Source organism: Magnolia sinica, chromosome 17, assembly GCF_029962835.1.
Source record: "Magnolia sinica isolate HGM2019 chromosome 17, MsV1, whole genome shotgun sequence".
NCBI classification, from domain to species: domain Eukaryota; kingdom Viridiplantae; phylum Streptophyta; class Magnoliopsida; order Magnoliales; family Magnoliaceae; genus Magnolia; species Magnolia sinica.
Window position 1 is genome coordinate 66,306,044 of NC_080589.1, and position 18,384 is coordinate 66,324,427.

Here is an 18,384-nt window from a genome sequence, read left to right on the forward strand (position 1 = left end):
CCTCTAGAATTAGGGCTGTCAATTGGCCGGGTCCTATAGTTCACATGCCTAGGCTAATGAGTTTGGGTCATGTTGGATCTGAGTCTAGATCTTGAAGATCTAAACTAGGATCCAATTGGTTTTGAGTACAGTCGGGTTTTTGTATTAAGGTTTTAAGTTGGATTTAGGACAATAAAAGCATTTAAATTGTTGGGCCTACCTGATGGATCGATTAGATCTCACATATTATTTTGCTAGAATGATCAATATATATTAAATATATATAATTTGAATATTAAAACTAATTGGATCTAACTAGATCTGACCGACCTGACTTTACGCGGGTTCATCACATGACCAAACTAGACCTGATTCTTAACTGGGTCCAAAAGGTGTTACCTACTGGAACCTAATATGATATCTTAATAGCTCCAATAAATGGGAGTAAAACCTGTTTAAATTGGTGTGGGTCCATTGGGTACCTGCGGGTCTAGTACCCATTAATAACACTATCTAGAATCCATTATTTATAATATCTTTATTTTAAAGATAATCTTGATTTATAATATCCTGATTATAAAGATAATCTTTATTTATAATCTCCTTGTTATACAGATAAACATCTATTTATAGATAGATAATTACCAAAACAAATCAAATAACCAAAAGATATCTAAAAGATAACTTAAGGCTAATAACTAAGTTGTATACATCAATATGTTGTTCATTAGGAACACACAAGACTGTACACCATAAGTATGGTACTTTGCACGTACACACTAAGCTGTGTACTTAACACTATTCTTAATAAATTTCTAGTTATATATAAAAATAGAAATATTTTATATAGAAAATATGATAATACAAACTATATGACTAGTTTGAGGTCCCATTTAAAACAAAAAATATATGAAAATGTCAAAATTCTAAATAGAGTAACAATCCTGTTGAATCCATGAATCATGTTTGTTGGCGTTGGCTGAGTCTAGACTGCATGCTCTACTTGAGTATGGTTTTGATAGTTGTAACCAATGTTTTCAATATCAACCAAGGTGTCACGCCCCAAATCTGGGGATGGACAACTTCCATAATGCCCCGAATTCGGCACTCAACTTCCATACACCAAGTCCCGAGTTTGGCGCACCACAAGGAAGATTTTTTACTTTTTAAAAAAAAATAATAATACCTGAGCATGATGATCCGTAATCACAATACAAAGCAATAATCTCCATTATAAAACCTGATGGTTATAAGTACAATGCTTTTCCAAAAGGTACGCAATGTCAATATTGCCAAATTACAAAATAGATACAATGCATCGAGAAAGCTATGTCTTCCAAATTACTCCTGCCCTGAAAAAAATGAAAAATAGAAAGCTTAGGCAAAAAGCTTAGTGAGTACACTCGTGTGTGCGTAGTGTACAAGCATACAGTAACAATTAAATATTAGAGTACACGAACTGAAACATAGTGATATGTAATGCTACATAAAGCCAAGTGGATAGGATGTAATAAAAATGATGATATGCAAAGGCATGCTAGATATATGTAGGCATGTAGATCCTCCTCTAAAAATCGACATCACAATATAATTATCATCATTGGGAATCACCAGGGCTTGGTATACAGAATAAGTCCGAAACTTGTTAAATAGAGGCCTTGCATACGCGCCTTGTCAGTGGGGGGCCTATAGCCATGCCAATACTCACCCGGCACGCCGGTAGCAGACCCATTTCAGGGCCTGGTCAAACTCAACTACATTCGCTCCAACTCTTTAGCTAGGCATGGCCGAACGTCTTCTTACCCGACCGCGTCGACAAGAGTCAGGCCTACTATGGTCTTCAGCACTAGGTGACCCATGGCATCCGCCCGGTCTTGATGATGAGGCTCGATGGTACCACTCGAGGTTCAAGGAGTTTCACCCAGGGGTTTGGTACCTAGTATAAGAAACTCAAATTTTTGGTGTCCACGAATACCAACCACGATGCCATTGTGATGGTCACATCAATATAACCACGATGTTGTTGTGGTGTTCAATCCATCTCATGAGAATGCTATGAAAAATGCAATGATAATCCACAAGCACGCTATGCAGTATAATTGCACTCAAGCAATGCTATGCATGTACGCCACATATGCATACGAGGCAACCCTAATACCAATTAGGCTCCTCTGCGAACCACATCTGATCTGCAATCCACACTTATTGTGGAATGGATATACATGTAATATCAGCATCGACAAAAACATAAATTACAATATAGCATCAAGTGAGCTTTACAAACTTCAACCCAGGGACTATGACTGATTTATTCGCTTAGGGACTTCAACCCAGGGACCAAGCCCGTGGTCTCTTGGACCAGATAACATCTGCGCATACTCCATTATGTGCACCTTACACCAACATCCTCCACCACATGCATAATTAGATTTCAATCTTTGGCTATCATTTCAAGTGGACTAAGGCCTAGTTCATTGCCACACTTGAATGGGCTGGTTAGTGAGTTGCTACATCCCATTCTTCTGGCTTGTTAGGTGGTCCATTTGATTACCACAAACAGTTCATTCGAGGACTCAATCATAACTCATTCACAAGGCCTAAATGGGACTTGGCATACATACATCATAAGGAGTCTCATGCACTTACCAAGAAGCCCAAACATAGGCCCAATATGCACTTCTCATGGAGTCTTACGTTCTTAGTAAGAGGAATTAACCTATGAACCTGATAGGTTTACTGCTAATAGGCCCACAAGATGTCCACTCAAGGTGGGCTTTAAGGCTAATAGGCCCACCACTCTAATGTCATTGTGAACATATTAGTGGAGTCCACGTACAAATCAAGCCCAATACTATTAATAAGATGGGTCCAACAACCAATTTGACAAACGTCTAAGTTCATATACCCAAGAGGTTACACCATCAGCATAATTCACAAGTCTGAGAAACCATGCAATTCTCGTATGCCCACATGGTCTTATGGCCACTCCGTTATCAGAAGTCCATATGGTTGAGAGGCCACACAAATGTCACTCTACTTGGCATAATAAAGGACTTAAGGTTAGATGGTTACGTACTTTCATTACATCATAACTCACACAATGGGGCAACTACTTTACTAAACTTTCACATGGTCAGGCGGTAAGTACCACAATTTTACATAGTTTAGTATGTATACGATTACTATCATGATCTAGTATCCATGCATATTTCAAAATATCCAAACATAGTTGAACAATCACAATCGTACCCACCATTAATGGCTACACTACGTTACACTAAGTCTTATACTATAACCACTTCACACGTCACGTAGTTAATGACTCATATTCGGTGTCACATGATTAAGGGTCAAGACTACATTTCATCATACCATTTATGGTTTAGAGATCACATCGCATATAATCCAAGACCTTGATAACATTATCTTGGGTAACATAACCCTACATTACACTTGGTCTAATGTACAACTTGGTCATACATGATTCAAGTGGCGGTGTCTATGTCGATAAGCATAAACCCACATTGTTGAATGGCCACCAATGCCACTTGATTTCATACGTGCATATTTCACAATCGTACGATTAGATGGATACATATATACCACCTTTGTACATGATTAGGTGGCCATACTTACGCTACATGACCTCATAATCAAGGGGTCAGCCCCAACTCACTACATCGCATTGTTCATACCCAACCACTCCACACCCTCACACAAACATTGTTCACACATAAGTTATAATAGAAAATGTTCCAAAAGCTAAACACAAATCTATGACCTAGGGCCACACGCTAATCAGGATTCCACATGGTCAAGGGCCAACCATACATCATACAACCTCATGATAGCAGTCACACAATTAACACAATTTCTATTATTTTGGAGTTGTTCCCACACCACAAGGTCATTTGATGGGTAGCCACATATTCTACACTATCTTTTTAAGGTCAAGGGTTGTCCATACACCGTATAATTACTTGACTAAAGGCCGCAACTCAGCTATGCATGATTTAAGACCGATCTTATATAACATGGTCCTGTGGTGGTGAACTGCACATGCTGCCCAATTTCACAAGGTTTAGGGTGGCAGATACTTCATAGTTCACATGGTGTATAGGCCACCCAACATCACGTGATCATAAATTTAAGGACCGCACATACATTACAAGTCCTAATATTTTATTTTATTTTCAGCGGTTACCTAAGCCTCCCATGATCATATAGTTATTGAGAGGCCCAAAATTTAATTAACACTATTATATATATATATATATATATATATATATGGAGAAAGGTTCTATGCAGTCGAGCTCATGGGGATTTCCCATGAGGTTGAGTTGTGTGTGATCCACTGCGATGCTTGTCGACCCTCAACACCATCAGTCAAATGCACCAATCCATGGTGGGCCTGGGGCTTAAAATCAAGTGAATTTGTGGCTCGTGTGGGCCACACCACACAAAAGTTAAGAGGGTTACCCTCCATTAAAACATTCATAATTATTTGTTGGGCCCACCAAGATGTGGTTCATGAATCCAGCCTATCCCTTATGTGTGTCCCAGTTGGTTGAGGGGTCAGTCCAAGTTTCAAATGCATCCAAATTTCAGGTGGACCCCAGCAAGTGTTTTTATATGTTTTATCTAGTCTTCACATGATTTTAGATGGTGTGGGCCACCTGAGTTCCATGTACGGTTGATTTTTGGGGAATCCCATTTTTTAAAGGGGACCCATAAAATGCACGGTGTTGATGCTCGACATACATCATGGTGGGGCCTGTGGTGGGACCCACGGTCCCTTCCTTCTCACAAGCAGCAGGATGCTGCTTGCTGCAGTGTCCTTTAGATGATGACAATAAGGGCATCCAGCCCTACTCTTCCTTTTTTTTGTTATCTCACAAGTGGGGCCCATATTAGGATGATCCACTTCGTTTGTTGGGTTCTTTGGCTTATGACAGGTCCAATGAGCCCAATATTAAGTATTTTTGGGTGTATAGAAATATCACAACGAGCCCTAACAGTTTTCAATAGTCAATATCATCATTACCACTGTTTTCTATAATGTTGCCCACCAGAGATTTGGATTGGCTTCATTTTTTGGCTCAAGACTAAAATGATTTGGGAAATCGGATGGACGGTGTGCATCAAATACATACATTGGGCGTTGTGGTCCCACAGCCCCTGCCCTTATAAGCAGCTGGGACGCTGCTTGTTGCAACGTCCTCTGGACACTGGCAACAACAACGTCCACCCCTTTTTTTTTTCTTTTTTTTTTTCTTTTTTTGTGCACGTGTGTGCATGGGTGTGTGTGTGCCCAATGGGCCATACTTAGATGGTTTGGATGGCATACAAACATTCTGGTGGGGCCCACTATTAATGGGTCCCACATGAAGTCTATAACAATTTAGTTTTGTATGTCTTCTCCTATGCTTTCACACCATTAATCATATCATTATCACCATTATAATCATATTCTCTTCATCATCAATACCATCCCCACCATACATAATCACAAGGAAAACAAAATAAGAATGAGTGAGGAGGGTGTACTCACCTTGATGGACTAGATCGATGGTTGGGATGGATGAGAGGGATGAGATTGATGGCCCACCGAGATCACTCATCTCTCTCTCTCTCATGGTAGGAAAATGGTGAAAATGTTGAGCATTGAAGGGGTATTTGTATATAATTTGCTAAATTTGTGGTTAGGTTAGATTAATGTGGTTATGATTAGCTTAGGCAGGTAATACATGATTAGGACTTAATGGTGGATTAAATGAGACATGGAGTGGCATAACATGATGACATCATGCATAAGGTGTTATATGGAGAAGGGTTGACTTTGGATACACATAAGAAATGGATGGTATGGGTGTGTGACATCACACACATGAGTATAGATTCTCTCACCCATGTGTGGCATGGTGATGTATGCATGGCATGTGTTGTACACATGTGTGGAATGAAATATATGGCGTTATGCGCACATGATATACCAACGGTTCTTCACGGCGTATCTCACTAATGGAGCGTCGTATAGATGCACCGGTGGTACCTCCACGATTGCGGTGATGGGGCGGTCGATATGAAATAGGTTTCAAGGCCTTGGGGTTCCGGTCAGTCGGGTGTGCACTATGCATAACTAGTCCAGGTTTGGCTATGGGAGTCGATCATCGTGCACATAAACATAGAAAATGTACGAAATGAATGGGGTCTTACACAAGGTGTTCCAAAATGGCAACGGTGGCTGTAACGGCTACCGCCGTTATGCCCCCTATTTTTTTTTTGAAAAAACTGTTACTTACAGGGCCGTTATGGCCCATTTTTCTGTAAAGGCCGTTATGGATGTTTCGACCTCGTAATACATCACGGTTATGACTATTACCGTTACGTAACCGATTTTGAATACCTTGATATCAACGATATTGGCCGATATATCTCACCTGGGCAATACGAAACCCCGAGGTAGTACATGAAATTCTTTGTATATAAGAACATGTCACATGATATCGCAATGCATCACATAGTATCACAGATATCGCGACCAATTCCTTTTATAAAATTCTTAATAATAATAATATCGATCAATATCAACATGGAAGTCTAAGCTTTCTTCAGAAAATTCAAAAAACCTTTTTTAAATATCTTTTACTTGATTCCTCTCCACTTCTAACTAGATCTATTGTGGATTCGACCCTTTCACTTCAAAAAAAAAAAAAAAAAAAGAAGCAAATTTCAAGTCATAATCAAGATCCAAGCCGATTTTGGGTTGTTTTCTTATCCGGTGATCATTTTCGAGTTTTGATCCTTTTTTTTTTTTTTTCAAATCATGTGAAATGAGAGTGTTAAATGGTTAGAAAGTCATGCTTTGGAGCTTCAATTTCGAGAATTTAAATTGGAAAAATTTGAAATTTCCTCAATTTCTCCCAAATAAGTTACAATCTTATTATCCAAACATGAAGTCAAACATGTACGTGATCTAGTGTTTTTTTAGTAGTTTGGAGTTTTTTTTAGAAAAAAAATATTTTAATTAAAATATTAAAAAAAGTAAAAAAATCACTTCGATCGGTGGTCAATTGGCCCTCATTTTAGAGTATTTATGAGTGTTTGATGAAATCGTCATCATATACATTCTAATTTTGGGATTTTGGGAAAGATTGACCTATTTGTGAAAAATTGGTGAAAATTCTAAATTTTCTTAGAATTTCCCAAATCGGTTGTAATCTTATTATCCAAATATGAAATCAAATCTGTATGTAACATGATCTAGTGATTGTTAATAGTTTTGAGATCTTTCTTTTTTTTCTTTTTTTCCAAAAAAAAATAAAATAATAATAATTAAAATATATAAACAAATATTATTATTTTTTTTCAAAATTTCACTTCCATCAGTGGTCAATTGGCCCTCATTTTAGAGTATTTACGAGTGTGTGATGAAATTGTCATAATATACATTCTAATTTGGGGATTTTGGGGAAGATCGATTGATTTGTGGAAATTTGGTGAAAAATCTATATTTTCTTAGAATTTTCCAAATCGGTTGCAATCTTAATGTCCAAACATGAAATCAAACAAACGTGTAATCTAATCTAGTGATTATTGGTAATTTTGGGATTTTTTGAAAAAAATAAAAAAAAAATAATTTTTTTTTTCAAAATTCCACTTCGATTAGTGGCCAATTGGTCCCCATTTCAGAATTTATTTATTTTTTTTCAAAATTCCACTCTTAATGTATGTGCAACTTTGTGGATGTAAGCCACAACTACACATATCATTCATTGGTATATTTCTAATTTTATATATCTTCTTTTACTTTTCAATGCATTTCTTGTGTTATCATACATGTCTTCTTACATTGGTAAATTATATGAATTAACTTTGAATATACTTGCATCAGTTCAGTTAGAGATAACTCATAGATGAGGACCTATACAAAGAAAACCTATCATGTGATATTTTGTGATTTTTGATTTTTAAGTGTGTATTGATGTTTTTTTAATATTCCCTGGAGTTTCATTGAAAATTTTGACCAATTCCTCAATGTTTATCCATGTTTCTCAACAATAACGATGCATTACGCAATACTATTGATATATCCTATGCGATAATTGATATACACACACACACACACACGTTGGCTGTAAATCATAACCATATCTTTGTGACAGAGTTTAGTACGCAATACTTGTAACCAGTGTTTGAAATATCAGTATTACACAATGTATCGCACTCTTGAGATACAAATACATATCAGTTATCGCACAGGATATATCGTTTTTATCGCATAATTTATCATACTTTTTGGAAAACATGGGGAAATATTGGGAAAATGATTGAATTTTTCAATGAAACTTCAGGTATTATTAAAAAAGATCTTAATACATACTTTTAAATCATAATATATATTTTTGTAGTGTTTATTTACCATCCAATTTGTTGATAAGTTCACATAATCTTGGATGAAATAAAAAAAAAACAAATATATGATTGATCCAGAACTTTTGTGGCCCATTAATAGTCAATCACCACTTTTTTCTTTAGTATGGTCCACTAGATAATTGGATGCGCTTCATTTTTTGGATGATACGCTAAAATGATTTGGTATCTACATTGTTAATTTATTTTGACAAATCATTTTAGGGTATGGGCAAATAAAAAATTAACAAATCCAAATCTTAAGTGGACCACACCACATGAAAAAGTGATCATTGAATGACATCCATTAAAAAAAATTGCGGGCTGCATAAGTTTTGGATCAAGCTAATATTTATGTTTTCCCTTCATCCAGGTCTTTTAGACTTTATGAACAAATTGGATAGCAATTAAACATCATGATGGGCCCCAGGAAAGCTTCAATGGTAGATATTATTCCCATCACAGCTTCCTGTGGTGTGGACCACTTGAGCCTCATATCTAGCTACATTGTGGGCTCATTTTTGAAAATGACCTATCAAAATGGATTGACGGTGTAGATAAAACAAATATATCATGGTGTGTCATACCGAGCCCTGACAGGACCATCCATCTATAGGCTCCCAGTCCGCGCAAACGCCACTTTTCCCTCAAGCAAGTTATCAGGAGAACCTTTTGAGAACTCATCATACATTACGTGAGTCCAAAATCTGAATGGCCTAACTGATGCAGCACTCCATGAAACCTCTAAGCTTTTCTCCTTTTGCTTTGATCTAACACTTCGTTGGGCTATTAAAAAAGAAAACATTTTTCTCCCTTGATTTGCATCTTTCTTTGCTATGGTCTACCAGAGTTTCATGGGAAGCGCATCACATGAACCATTCAGATTGGAGGCACATGACATGTGTGCAAAGATGCACACCTGCGTATGTGTGCAGATGAGATGCCTCTTCCCGCCAAAGGCTTCTGCCAGAGTGTCTGAGCTGGAATACTAGGTGAGGCACACCATGATGCTTGTAAGACATCCACCCCGTCTATCCATTTTGTGTGATCATTTTAGGACATGCGACCGGAAATGAGGTAGATCCAAAACTCAAGTGGGCCATATGAGGGGGAAACTAAGGAAAGAGTTTCCTACAATTGAAACTTTCCTAGGCTCCACCTTGACGTTTATATGCCATCCCAAATCATTTATGAGTTAATTCCCATTGCAATGCAGTGAAGACATGAAAAAATTATCCTCATACGAAGCTTTCTGTGGCCATAAAAATGTTTCAACGGTGGTAATCGAATCCTTAGTGTTTCCTCTCGTGCGGCCCGCCTGAGTTTTGAATCCACTTCATTTTCAGTCACATGTCCTAAAATGAGATCTTAAAACAGATGGACATGGCAGATTTCTCACTAAAATCACGGTGGGCTCCACCTAGCATCTCATTGCACGAACTTAACGCAAAGGCTTTCGCTTCTAGCCGGGCTCGATAAAAAAAAAAAGACGCGGATTAGCTGTACCAGGTTAAGTAGCCAGAAACGCGGGGCCGATTAAAAAGGACGCGGATTAGCTGAGAAACGAGACTCGCTGCTGAAGTGCTACTCGCCACTAAAGTGACGTCAAGTTATTTGGGTCCTATCATGATGTATAATGTTGTATCCACACGGTCCATCCCTTTGGAGAGATCATTTTAATGCATGATCCAAAGAATTAGGCAGATTCAAAACTATAATGGACCCCACCACAGAAAACAGTGGAGAGAGTTACACCTACCGTTGAAACCTTCCTAATGGCTACCTTGATGTTTATTTGAGATCCAATCTGTTAATAAGTCAACACAAGCATTAAACAAGGTCAAAAACAAATATCAGCTTCATCGAAAACTTTCGTGGCCCTTAGAAGTTTTTAATGGTGGGCGTCATTTTCTCCACTTTTTTATGTGGTGGGGTCCACTAGTGCTTTGGATCTGAATCATTATTTGCCTCTTGACTTATCTCAAAATGGGTGGACGGTGTGTGGATACAAAACATGTCTGGCTGCTCAACCCGTCGGAAGCGTATCCGCGCCCGACGAAAAAGGGCTCTGAAGCCATTTTTTACTGCAGAGACCCTAAAACCCTGAATTCTCCCCCCAAATCTCCGGATTTCTCTGGATTTTTTTATTTTTATTTTTCGTATTTTCTTCCTAAATCGATTCCTTTTTCAAGTAACAATCTAATCGAAGAAAGGTAAAAAAGGGTATTGAGATTTTCTTTACACTAACCTACAAATGGTGAGCTTCGATTCAAATGGCCCACCAAATGCATCTTCCAATCAGGGCAATCTATTCTACAGGTAAGGAAATCCACCCTATTGAAAGTTTCCCTCTCTCTCTCTCTCTCTCTCTCTCTCTCTCTCTCTCTCTCTTCCGATTTTTTTCTCTTCCGATTTTTTTGGAATATTTCTTTCGACGCATTTCGTATGGTTGGACTGCGACACCGATAATATCGGCCGATAGTATCGATATTGCGAACACTGTTGTAACAAGGAAATGTCAGTTTTTGGGGCCTGTTTACATGTGGGTGGCACCCACCAAATCAGATAGATTATTCTTGTCCTTTTTGGTTTGAACGGAATTTTTTTAAAAAAAAAAGAAGAAAAAAAAAAAGGAAAACATATTGAAAAGGCTGCCTTTTTAATGGGTTTCTGTTCAGGCCCGGACATTTTGTAAAAACCCTTTTCGGGTTCAAATCCTTTTGGATGAAAAATACAAAAAGTTGAGTATTTTCATCGGGTCCGAGCAGGAGTGTCTTTGCATGTATAGATCCAGGAGAGATTATTGGAGTACCTGTTCTTCAAGAAATAACATTCAACCTACTTTGTGCTTGAGAGATTGCGTTACTCAAGAAACAATATTAACTATAATGCTTTTCACTGCTATTGTATATTGAACCAGGTTTCGTATTCGCTTTTAGTCTTTTTCTGTGGGATGTTTATCACTGTTGCTGGCTTCAACAAAACGGGTATACCAAGTGCTTTCTGGGACTTCATGGAGCCGCATGCGCGGATCGATCGTGCTAGCGGGGTTGCACTGCTTGCCATTGTGATTCTTCTCCTCTCAAATGTCGCTTCCAATGTACCTACTGGTAAGTTCTTTTTCCCCTCACTGTCATTCCATTATCCTAGCGGCAATGTAGAATTATCTGAACTTTTAGAGCAAGTGGTTAATTGTTCTGCATCAAATTGGTATCAGAGCGGGAGGTCTCAAGTTTGATACTCCTCACTGGGTGTGATTAATGCGGGGGGCATTTTTACACCGGGCTCGAGTGGGGTGGCCTGTGGGATGCAGGGACACACTCGGGGTGGGTGGCCCTCATAACCCATGGATTTGGGGCCCGTGGAGGTGGGTGACTCGTGTGAGGCGGAGCCCATGGATTTGGGGCCCACGAGGGGGCCGAACCTATGGATTTGGTGCCCATGAGGAGGGTTCGGCCAAGGACCTAACCCATGGATTTGGGGCCTAGGCTATGACATAAAAGGATTAATTCGTCATGCTCTAACAGTTCGAGCTTTTAGAGCAAGTGGTTAATTGTCCTGCATCAATGATTCATAGAAGTTCTATGAAGTGTTGTCCCACCATAGGCGTAGTTGAATTATGTGGTGATCAAGATGTTGATCTGGTGGGCCATCAACCAAAATTGTGGTGATTAGATGACTCTGATCATCCATTAATTCATCATGCCAATGAATTGCTTGACATTATCTGAACTTTGGACATCATGCTTAGTGTTTCTAATTTGAATTCTACTTAGTCTCGGTGTGCTTTCTGACTTGAGATTATTCCGAACAATAGAGTTGATTTTGTTTAATATTGATTTTTATTGATACTAAAATTAAAAGATGACTTGGAATCTTCATCACGAAACCACATTGATTTTGATATTTATTTCCCTTTTATAGGAAAGAAAATTGCTATACTACATTGCAAGTTTTCACTTGATTTCAGGCCGTGTGTATAGGGCTGGGAATAGTTCCTCAAAATGTGGTCTTGGATTGAGTTTATCGGGTTTTGGGTTGGGCTCAAGTCACAAAATGTGACCCCATTTATGGCCTGTTTGGTTGTTGGAGACTTCAATCCCTGATTTTATGTTTCCCAAGGAATCTTATAGTTGGCCTAGTATTAACTGGGGAATGATTGAATTTTGTTTGACACACTAGGATTTCTGGGGAAACTAGGTAAAAGTTGAAAATTCTGTTTTAATTCCCCAGCTAAAAGTGCCAGTTTTTAGGAAAATTTTGGGGAATAGAATTCCTAGGGAATGTAAAAAACCAACCATAAGTTTGAACCAAACTTGTTTTTCATAAAAACTAGGGAATTACAAAGCCAAGAAATATAAAAACCAGCAATCAAACGATCCCTTAAGTGAATAGGTGAACCGTGGACTTGGCCTTGGTCCATCCCGACCTGCTCATGCATATAATTAATATATAAATAAATAAATATATGATGCAAACATGAAAGGTTGCAAGAAGCGTAGAATGAAAATGTGGAGTGAAAACCCCATTTTGCGGTATCCACGGCATGTCCAATGGGCCATGTATGTTGAGTCATGCTTAGAGATTTTTAAGAGAGGGATCTTTCATTTAATTCTTTGAAATATTTATTTAGTAAAGATTTTGAAGAAATCTTTTAAAGGGATATTAAGTCATTAGTGGTCTTCTATTTTGAGATATTTGTATCTTAGAAGGATTTCAATAGGATATATTAATATCTAGAAAGATCTTAATAAGATTAGAAATAGATAAGCATGAGAGAATAAAAAGAATGGTGAGATTTAGGTCCATCTATATGTGATATTTCTGGTTCTTTTCTTAATCACGCATGCACGCACCACGTGCCTTTGCTCTCTACCCAATGCTTTTACAAGGCATTCATACGATTGAATTGACAATGTTGGGTCCGCTTGATCCACCAGTTCTACTGATGCCTTCCTTGGCTTATGGCTTGGAGATGCAATAACAACACACATACACACACATGGGAAATGGTAGTATGAGATCAACCTCATGGGAGCTTCACATGGCCCCTCATCCAAGTGGGGGAATGTAATGGATGGGGGGCTAGATGTGAAATCACATCTCAGTGGGCCCTATTTACAACCAGGAAGGTTTTAATGGGCGGGCATCGACTCTTAACTGATGTCTGTGGTGTGGTCCACTCAAGTAATGGATTGGCCTGATTTTTTTGGCCCATAGCTCACCATGGAAAGGTGCATCTGGTTAATGGAATGGATGTCCTTCACCCATCATAGTGGGGCTCACAGAGGTTGACCTCATGGGAAGCTTCCCATGAGGTTAGACCTCATAGTACCTTTTTCCCTACACACACACACACACACACACACACACATATGTACTATGAGGTTAACCTCATGGGAGGCTCCCATGAGGTTGAGCTCTGTGGGCACCACTGCGATGTGTGTCGGACATCCACGCCACGCACTTAGTGGGTCCCTTCTAGCTTATGGGATGTGCCAAAAATCAGCCATATATAGAACTCGGATGGGCCATACCATCTTAAACCATGTGAAAACATGCCTAAAACATCTAAAGCCACTTGGTGGGGCCCACATGAGTTTTGGATATGGCTGAAATTTGGTCTGACCCCCTCATCCAAGTGGGACATGCACAATGGATGCGCTGGATGTGTGAACCACATCTCGGTGGACCCTGTAAATGATCATGAAGGTTTTAATGGGCAGGTAACCACTCTCAATTGTTGTATGCGGTGTGGCCCACCTGAGTCATGGATTGACCTGATTTTTAGGCCCATGGCCCACTGTGGAATGGTGCATCTAACTGATAGGGTGGATGTCCCACACACATCATGGTGGGGCCCATAGAGCTCAACCTCATAGTACCACTTCCCTACACACACTGTATGTGTGTGTCTTTGTAGATGCCGGATGGCAATGAAGATGCAAATAAAAAGGAGTGTTGAGTTTTGGAGGAAAGTATTCTCTTGTAGAGGGAGAAAACCCTACAAATTCAACCCTTTGAATTGTGGTGTGTGCAAAATCCATTCTTCTCCTTTTCTTTCTTCCTTCCCATGCAACTTGCATCAATGTTATACTTTTCAAAAGTTGTTTGATTGTTTTAGTGGTAGGGATGTGTCGAACCTTGAAAATGGTCTTTTGTTCAAGCGCTTCCAATACTTTTTCTTTTTTCCTTTTTAAAATTTTTTTTTTTTTTTAATTTTTAAAGTGTGTTGGGTCAAGCTGGTTTTGGACTTGGGAATCTTCTCATGTGCTGGGCTGGGTCATCTCATCTCTAGCCATGGGTTGGGCTCATAAATTGATCATGCTTGAGCTGACCTTTACCCGACAGAAACTTGACCCAATGCAACCCTTACATGCATCGTAGAGTGCTAGCACCACTAGGTGGTAACATGCAGCCCTTTTTAGATGCAATATGTCGGTTTTTTCCCTTGAGAGATGGTTGCCTTGTAGCACAATGGTGCGGGTTGTGGAACATGACCCACTTGTACAAATTGAAAACTCGATGGTCCTGAAAATGCTTCTAACTGAGCATTTTAAAAGTGTTGGGGTTTGACATATAACACCCTCCCTTTTGGCTCAAGGACAAGTAACACCCTTGTGCTTTTTCCAAATAACACTTTCTGTTTTCCATATTTGGTATATAAAAAAACTACCTTGTGGTTAACATCCTTCAGTAAAACATCATAGAACCATGTCAGCCGATGAATGTTGACCCCAAAAGAACATTATTTTACCCCTGGTTTGGAAGAGGGTAGGGTTAGGGTTTAGGAGGAGATAAGAGAGGTTGGGGTTGGAGTTTTAGGGTTCTGGGGATCTAGGAGAGGGGTAGTATTGTCATTAAAAAAAAATTTGCTAACCTAACCATTGTTAGTGATTTAAAAAATTAATAATGGGGTGGTTTTTTTTATATACTAAGAAAACAAAATGTGTTATTTGGGAAAATGTGTTAGGAGTGTGTCATTTGTCTTTGGGCCAAAAGGGAGGGTGCTATATGTCAAAAACTCAAATGTTTGGGGTATTATTCTTTGGGTTGGGTGAGCTTTCCACATTGTTTTGCTCTTGAAGAGGCAAACCAGTCAATCATTTTTAATGGATAGGGTCGAGCCTTGGGTTGAGCCTTTGACCTTATGATTGAGAAGGCAGCATCATCTTACTCTACCACAAATGTTTGTTGCATGAGAACTGTCATTATATTTCTTTGAACTATATAAAGACATCAGATTTAGACTATGTCCGTCCTTTGAAGAGTTTGGGTGCAACCACTAAAAAATACAAGTTGGGGTCCTTTTTGGGTTTTAAAATATTGGTTTCTAGTACACCGGGTGCTTTTGGGAAGAACAGGAGGGGTTGGATTTATACGTCCATTTCATGTTTCAGTATGTTGGTTTTTTTCTTTTCTTTTCTTCTTTGCATTGCTCAAGTCCAATTAGGATTTGTAGGTTCATTTTCTTTCTAGGATAACTCGTTGATTTCTTCTTTGCATTGCTCAAGTCCAATTAGGATTTGTAGGTTCATTTTCTTTCTAGGATAACTCGTTGATTGTAATCGACCCATCTAATAGACTATTAGATAGTGCTTGATTATAATCAAGAATAAGGTTCATGTAACTGACCTCAATTAATTGGGATAAGGCTTAGATGATTAAGATGATGATGATTTATAGCTTGGACCAGCAATGGGCTAAATCCAAAGGGTTGAAGTCATCACTACAACTAGGACCTTTCGGACGCACTTCCATAAATTGGGGTTTCTGTAAAAGGGGTTTTCAAGCCTGCTTTCTCAGTTGACTCTCCGAAAACCAATTTGATTGGTTTTCAGCGAGTGAGCTTTTTAGTGCCTATTTTGTCAAGTAGGGGATTAGACAGGTTTGCAAAGTGCATCCAAACATGCCACACCAACTGCAATTTGGCCCAAAACCGGGTTTAGGCCTCAAACGGCCCCTTTCGATGGTGCGCTTCCAAATGGGCCCTTAAGAGGTAACCAACCACCCTTTTGAAATAGAACTTTGTTTTTTCTTCATTTGAAGTGAAATGAATTCCAAAAATTTCTATGAGCCAGAGAATATAAGCTGGGCCTAGTTATGGAATAGGCATGTGTGAATATTGAGGTCTGTAAATGCAAATCGTGCAGCAGCAACATTACTTCAAAAACCTAGAAAGTGGACTCGACCCGATGTCTGGCTGGGTTAATTTAACTCAAAAGACTTGGATGAATCTTTACTTGACTCGACTCAATATCTGATAATTAGAATTTAAAATATCTAGATCAGTATGTGCTAGTTAAGATGTTTGGTTCTCTTATTAGATTGTGGGTTTGAAACTTGCCACTAGTGTTCAGTTGACCCTGCCCCAAAGGGCCAGCTCTTGGGCTATTAAACTTGGTCCGAGGGTTGGCTAGAGTTTGAAATCTAAGCCTAGTGTTTGGGGCAGGTTGGGTTAAGGCCACTGATGAATAGCTTAGCCCACCCGGCCCCGACTTGCCTATTTTCTTGGTGTATATTATAGTGTATATTATATAGTACATATGTATTAGTAACGTAGATTATAGTCCATATACTAGCGCATATAGTAATATGAAGAACTTTGATACTTTGGTGGGGTATGATGGTTGATGCACGGGCACTTATAAACTATCTAATTTGTGGACCTCACTTTAAATGGTGATCAGTATATTGATGTACCTATTTAAGTCCTTGCATATGGTTTATGGTTGGGTGGGCCATATGCTTAGTTGATGAATGATCTTACTTGACAAAGGTGTGTGTGTGTGTGTGTGTGTGTGTGAAAACAAACTTTAATTCTTTGGAATAGCATAAGTTCATAAGCAGGCACTCACCAATTATACATGTAGCAAAACATGCAACTCTTTAACTTATAGAGTCATCCTTGGCCCAGCCCTAGCCCAACCTGGTCCTTTAGGGTGATGGCTGGGGTGGGGCCGGGGCCTCTTTAGCTCATTAGGGCATGGGGCGAGCTAGGGCCAGGGCCAACCTCAGCCTGGCCATTGCCGGCCCTACTTGCCGAACGGTGTCTCTGTGAAAAACAATAGTAAGGTGAGTGACTCGGTTGAGTTTTTATGTTTTTAAACTATGTTGTAGTGTGATTTGTATGTATGACTGAAATGATTGCATGCTTTAGTTCTCTTGCTTGGAGCTCGGGTTGCGGCATCGGCGGCCATGATTTCTCAGGCCGAGGAGAAGAAGGCATGGCTCATCTTAGCATGGGTTAGTACGGTGGCCGGTAACCTATCGCTGCTGGGCTCCGCTGCAAACTTGATAGTGTGCGAGCAGGCCCGCCGGTCCCAGTTATATGGTTACAACCTCTCATTTTGGACCCATCTCCAGTTTGGAGTTCCTTCCACACTCATTGTAACGGCCATTGGCTTGCCACTCATCAGGGGTTGATGCTCGCCACTGACAGATCGAGGGTGATGAACGGGTAGATCATTGTCATGGCTATCTGCTTGGGTTGATGCTGCATGCATGATTACAGACTGAACGGGCCAATCAACGGCTCACATGACAATGTGGCCACCTGATGGTGGGCCCACGTGATTTTCGCTTTTGGGGATGTCCAAAGTGGGCCCACATTATGAGTGATCTGGATGGGCTCACACGTGTGCCGTAAAAGGCCTCATCTTTATCTCAGTTGAATAATAGAAATGTATTGAGTTTGATTGTAAAATAACAAAAACATGTTGGTATTTTTATTGCTGGTGTAGAGTACTGTGATAGTTAACTGTCATTTTGAATACGGTGGTGGCGTCCCTCATATGTGGCACTCATTTCTAGCTATCCAGACCGTTCAAATTGTGCGGCACGTCTTGGATTGAGGATCTATCTAAAATCGCTCAGATAAAGTAATCCTGACCATCCAAATGTTGGCTATCGAATGAATGGTTAAGACAAAAAAATGTGAGTGATCCAAAATCGTAGGGGAAAAAAAAAACCAGAAGGTTACTTTCTTCTTCT

General features: G+C 39.4%; 1 protein-coding gene across 2 annotated transcripts in view; it reads left to right on the top strand.

Moving 5' to 3' along the window:
• LOC131231369 (silicon efflux transporter LSI2-like) overlaps positions 1 to 18,110 on the top strand; it is a 41,228-nt gene extending 23,118 nt beyond the window's left edge. For both annotated transcript variants that reach the window (XM_058227532.1, XM_058227533.1), the window contains exons 3-4: positions 11,312 to 11,501; positions 17,552 to 18,110. In XM_058227532.1, the coding sequence (XP_058083515.1) occupies positions 11,312 to 11,501; positions 17,552 to 17,817 (456 nt within the window). In that variant the 3' untranslated portion in view covers positions 17,818 to 18,110. The remainder of the gene's footprint in view (positions 1 to 11,311; positions 11,502 to 17,551) is intronic.
• The last annotated feature ends 274 nt before the right edge of the window (positions 18,111 to 18,384 follow it).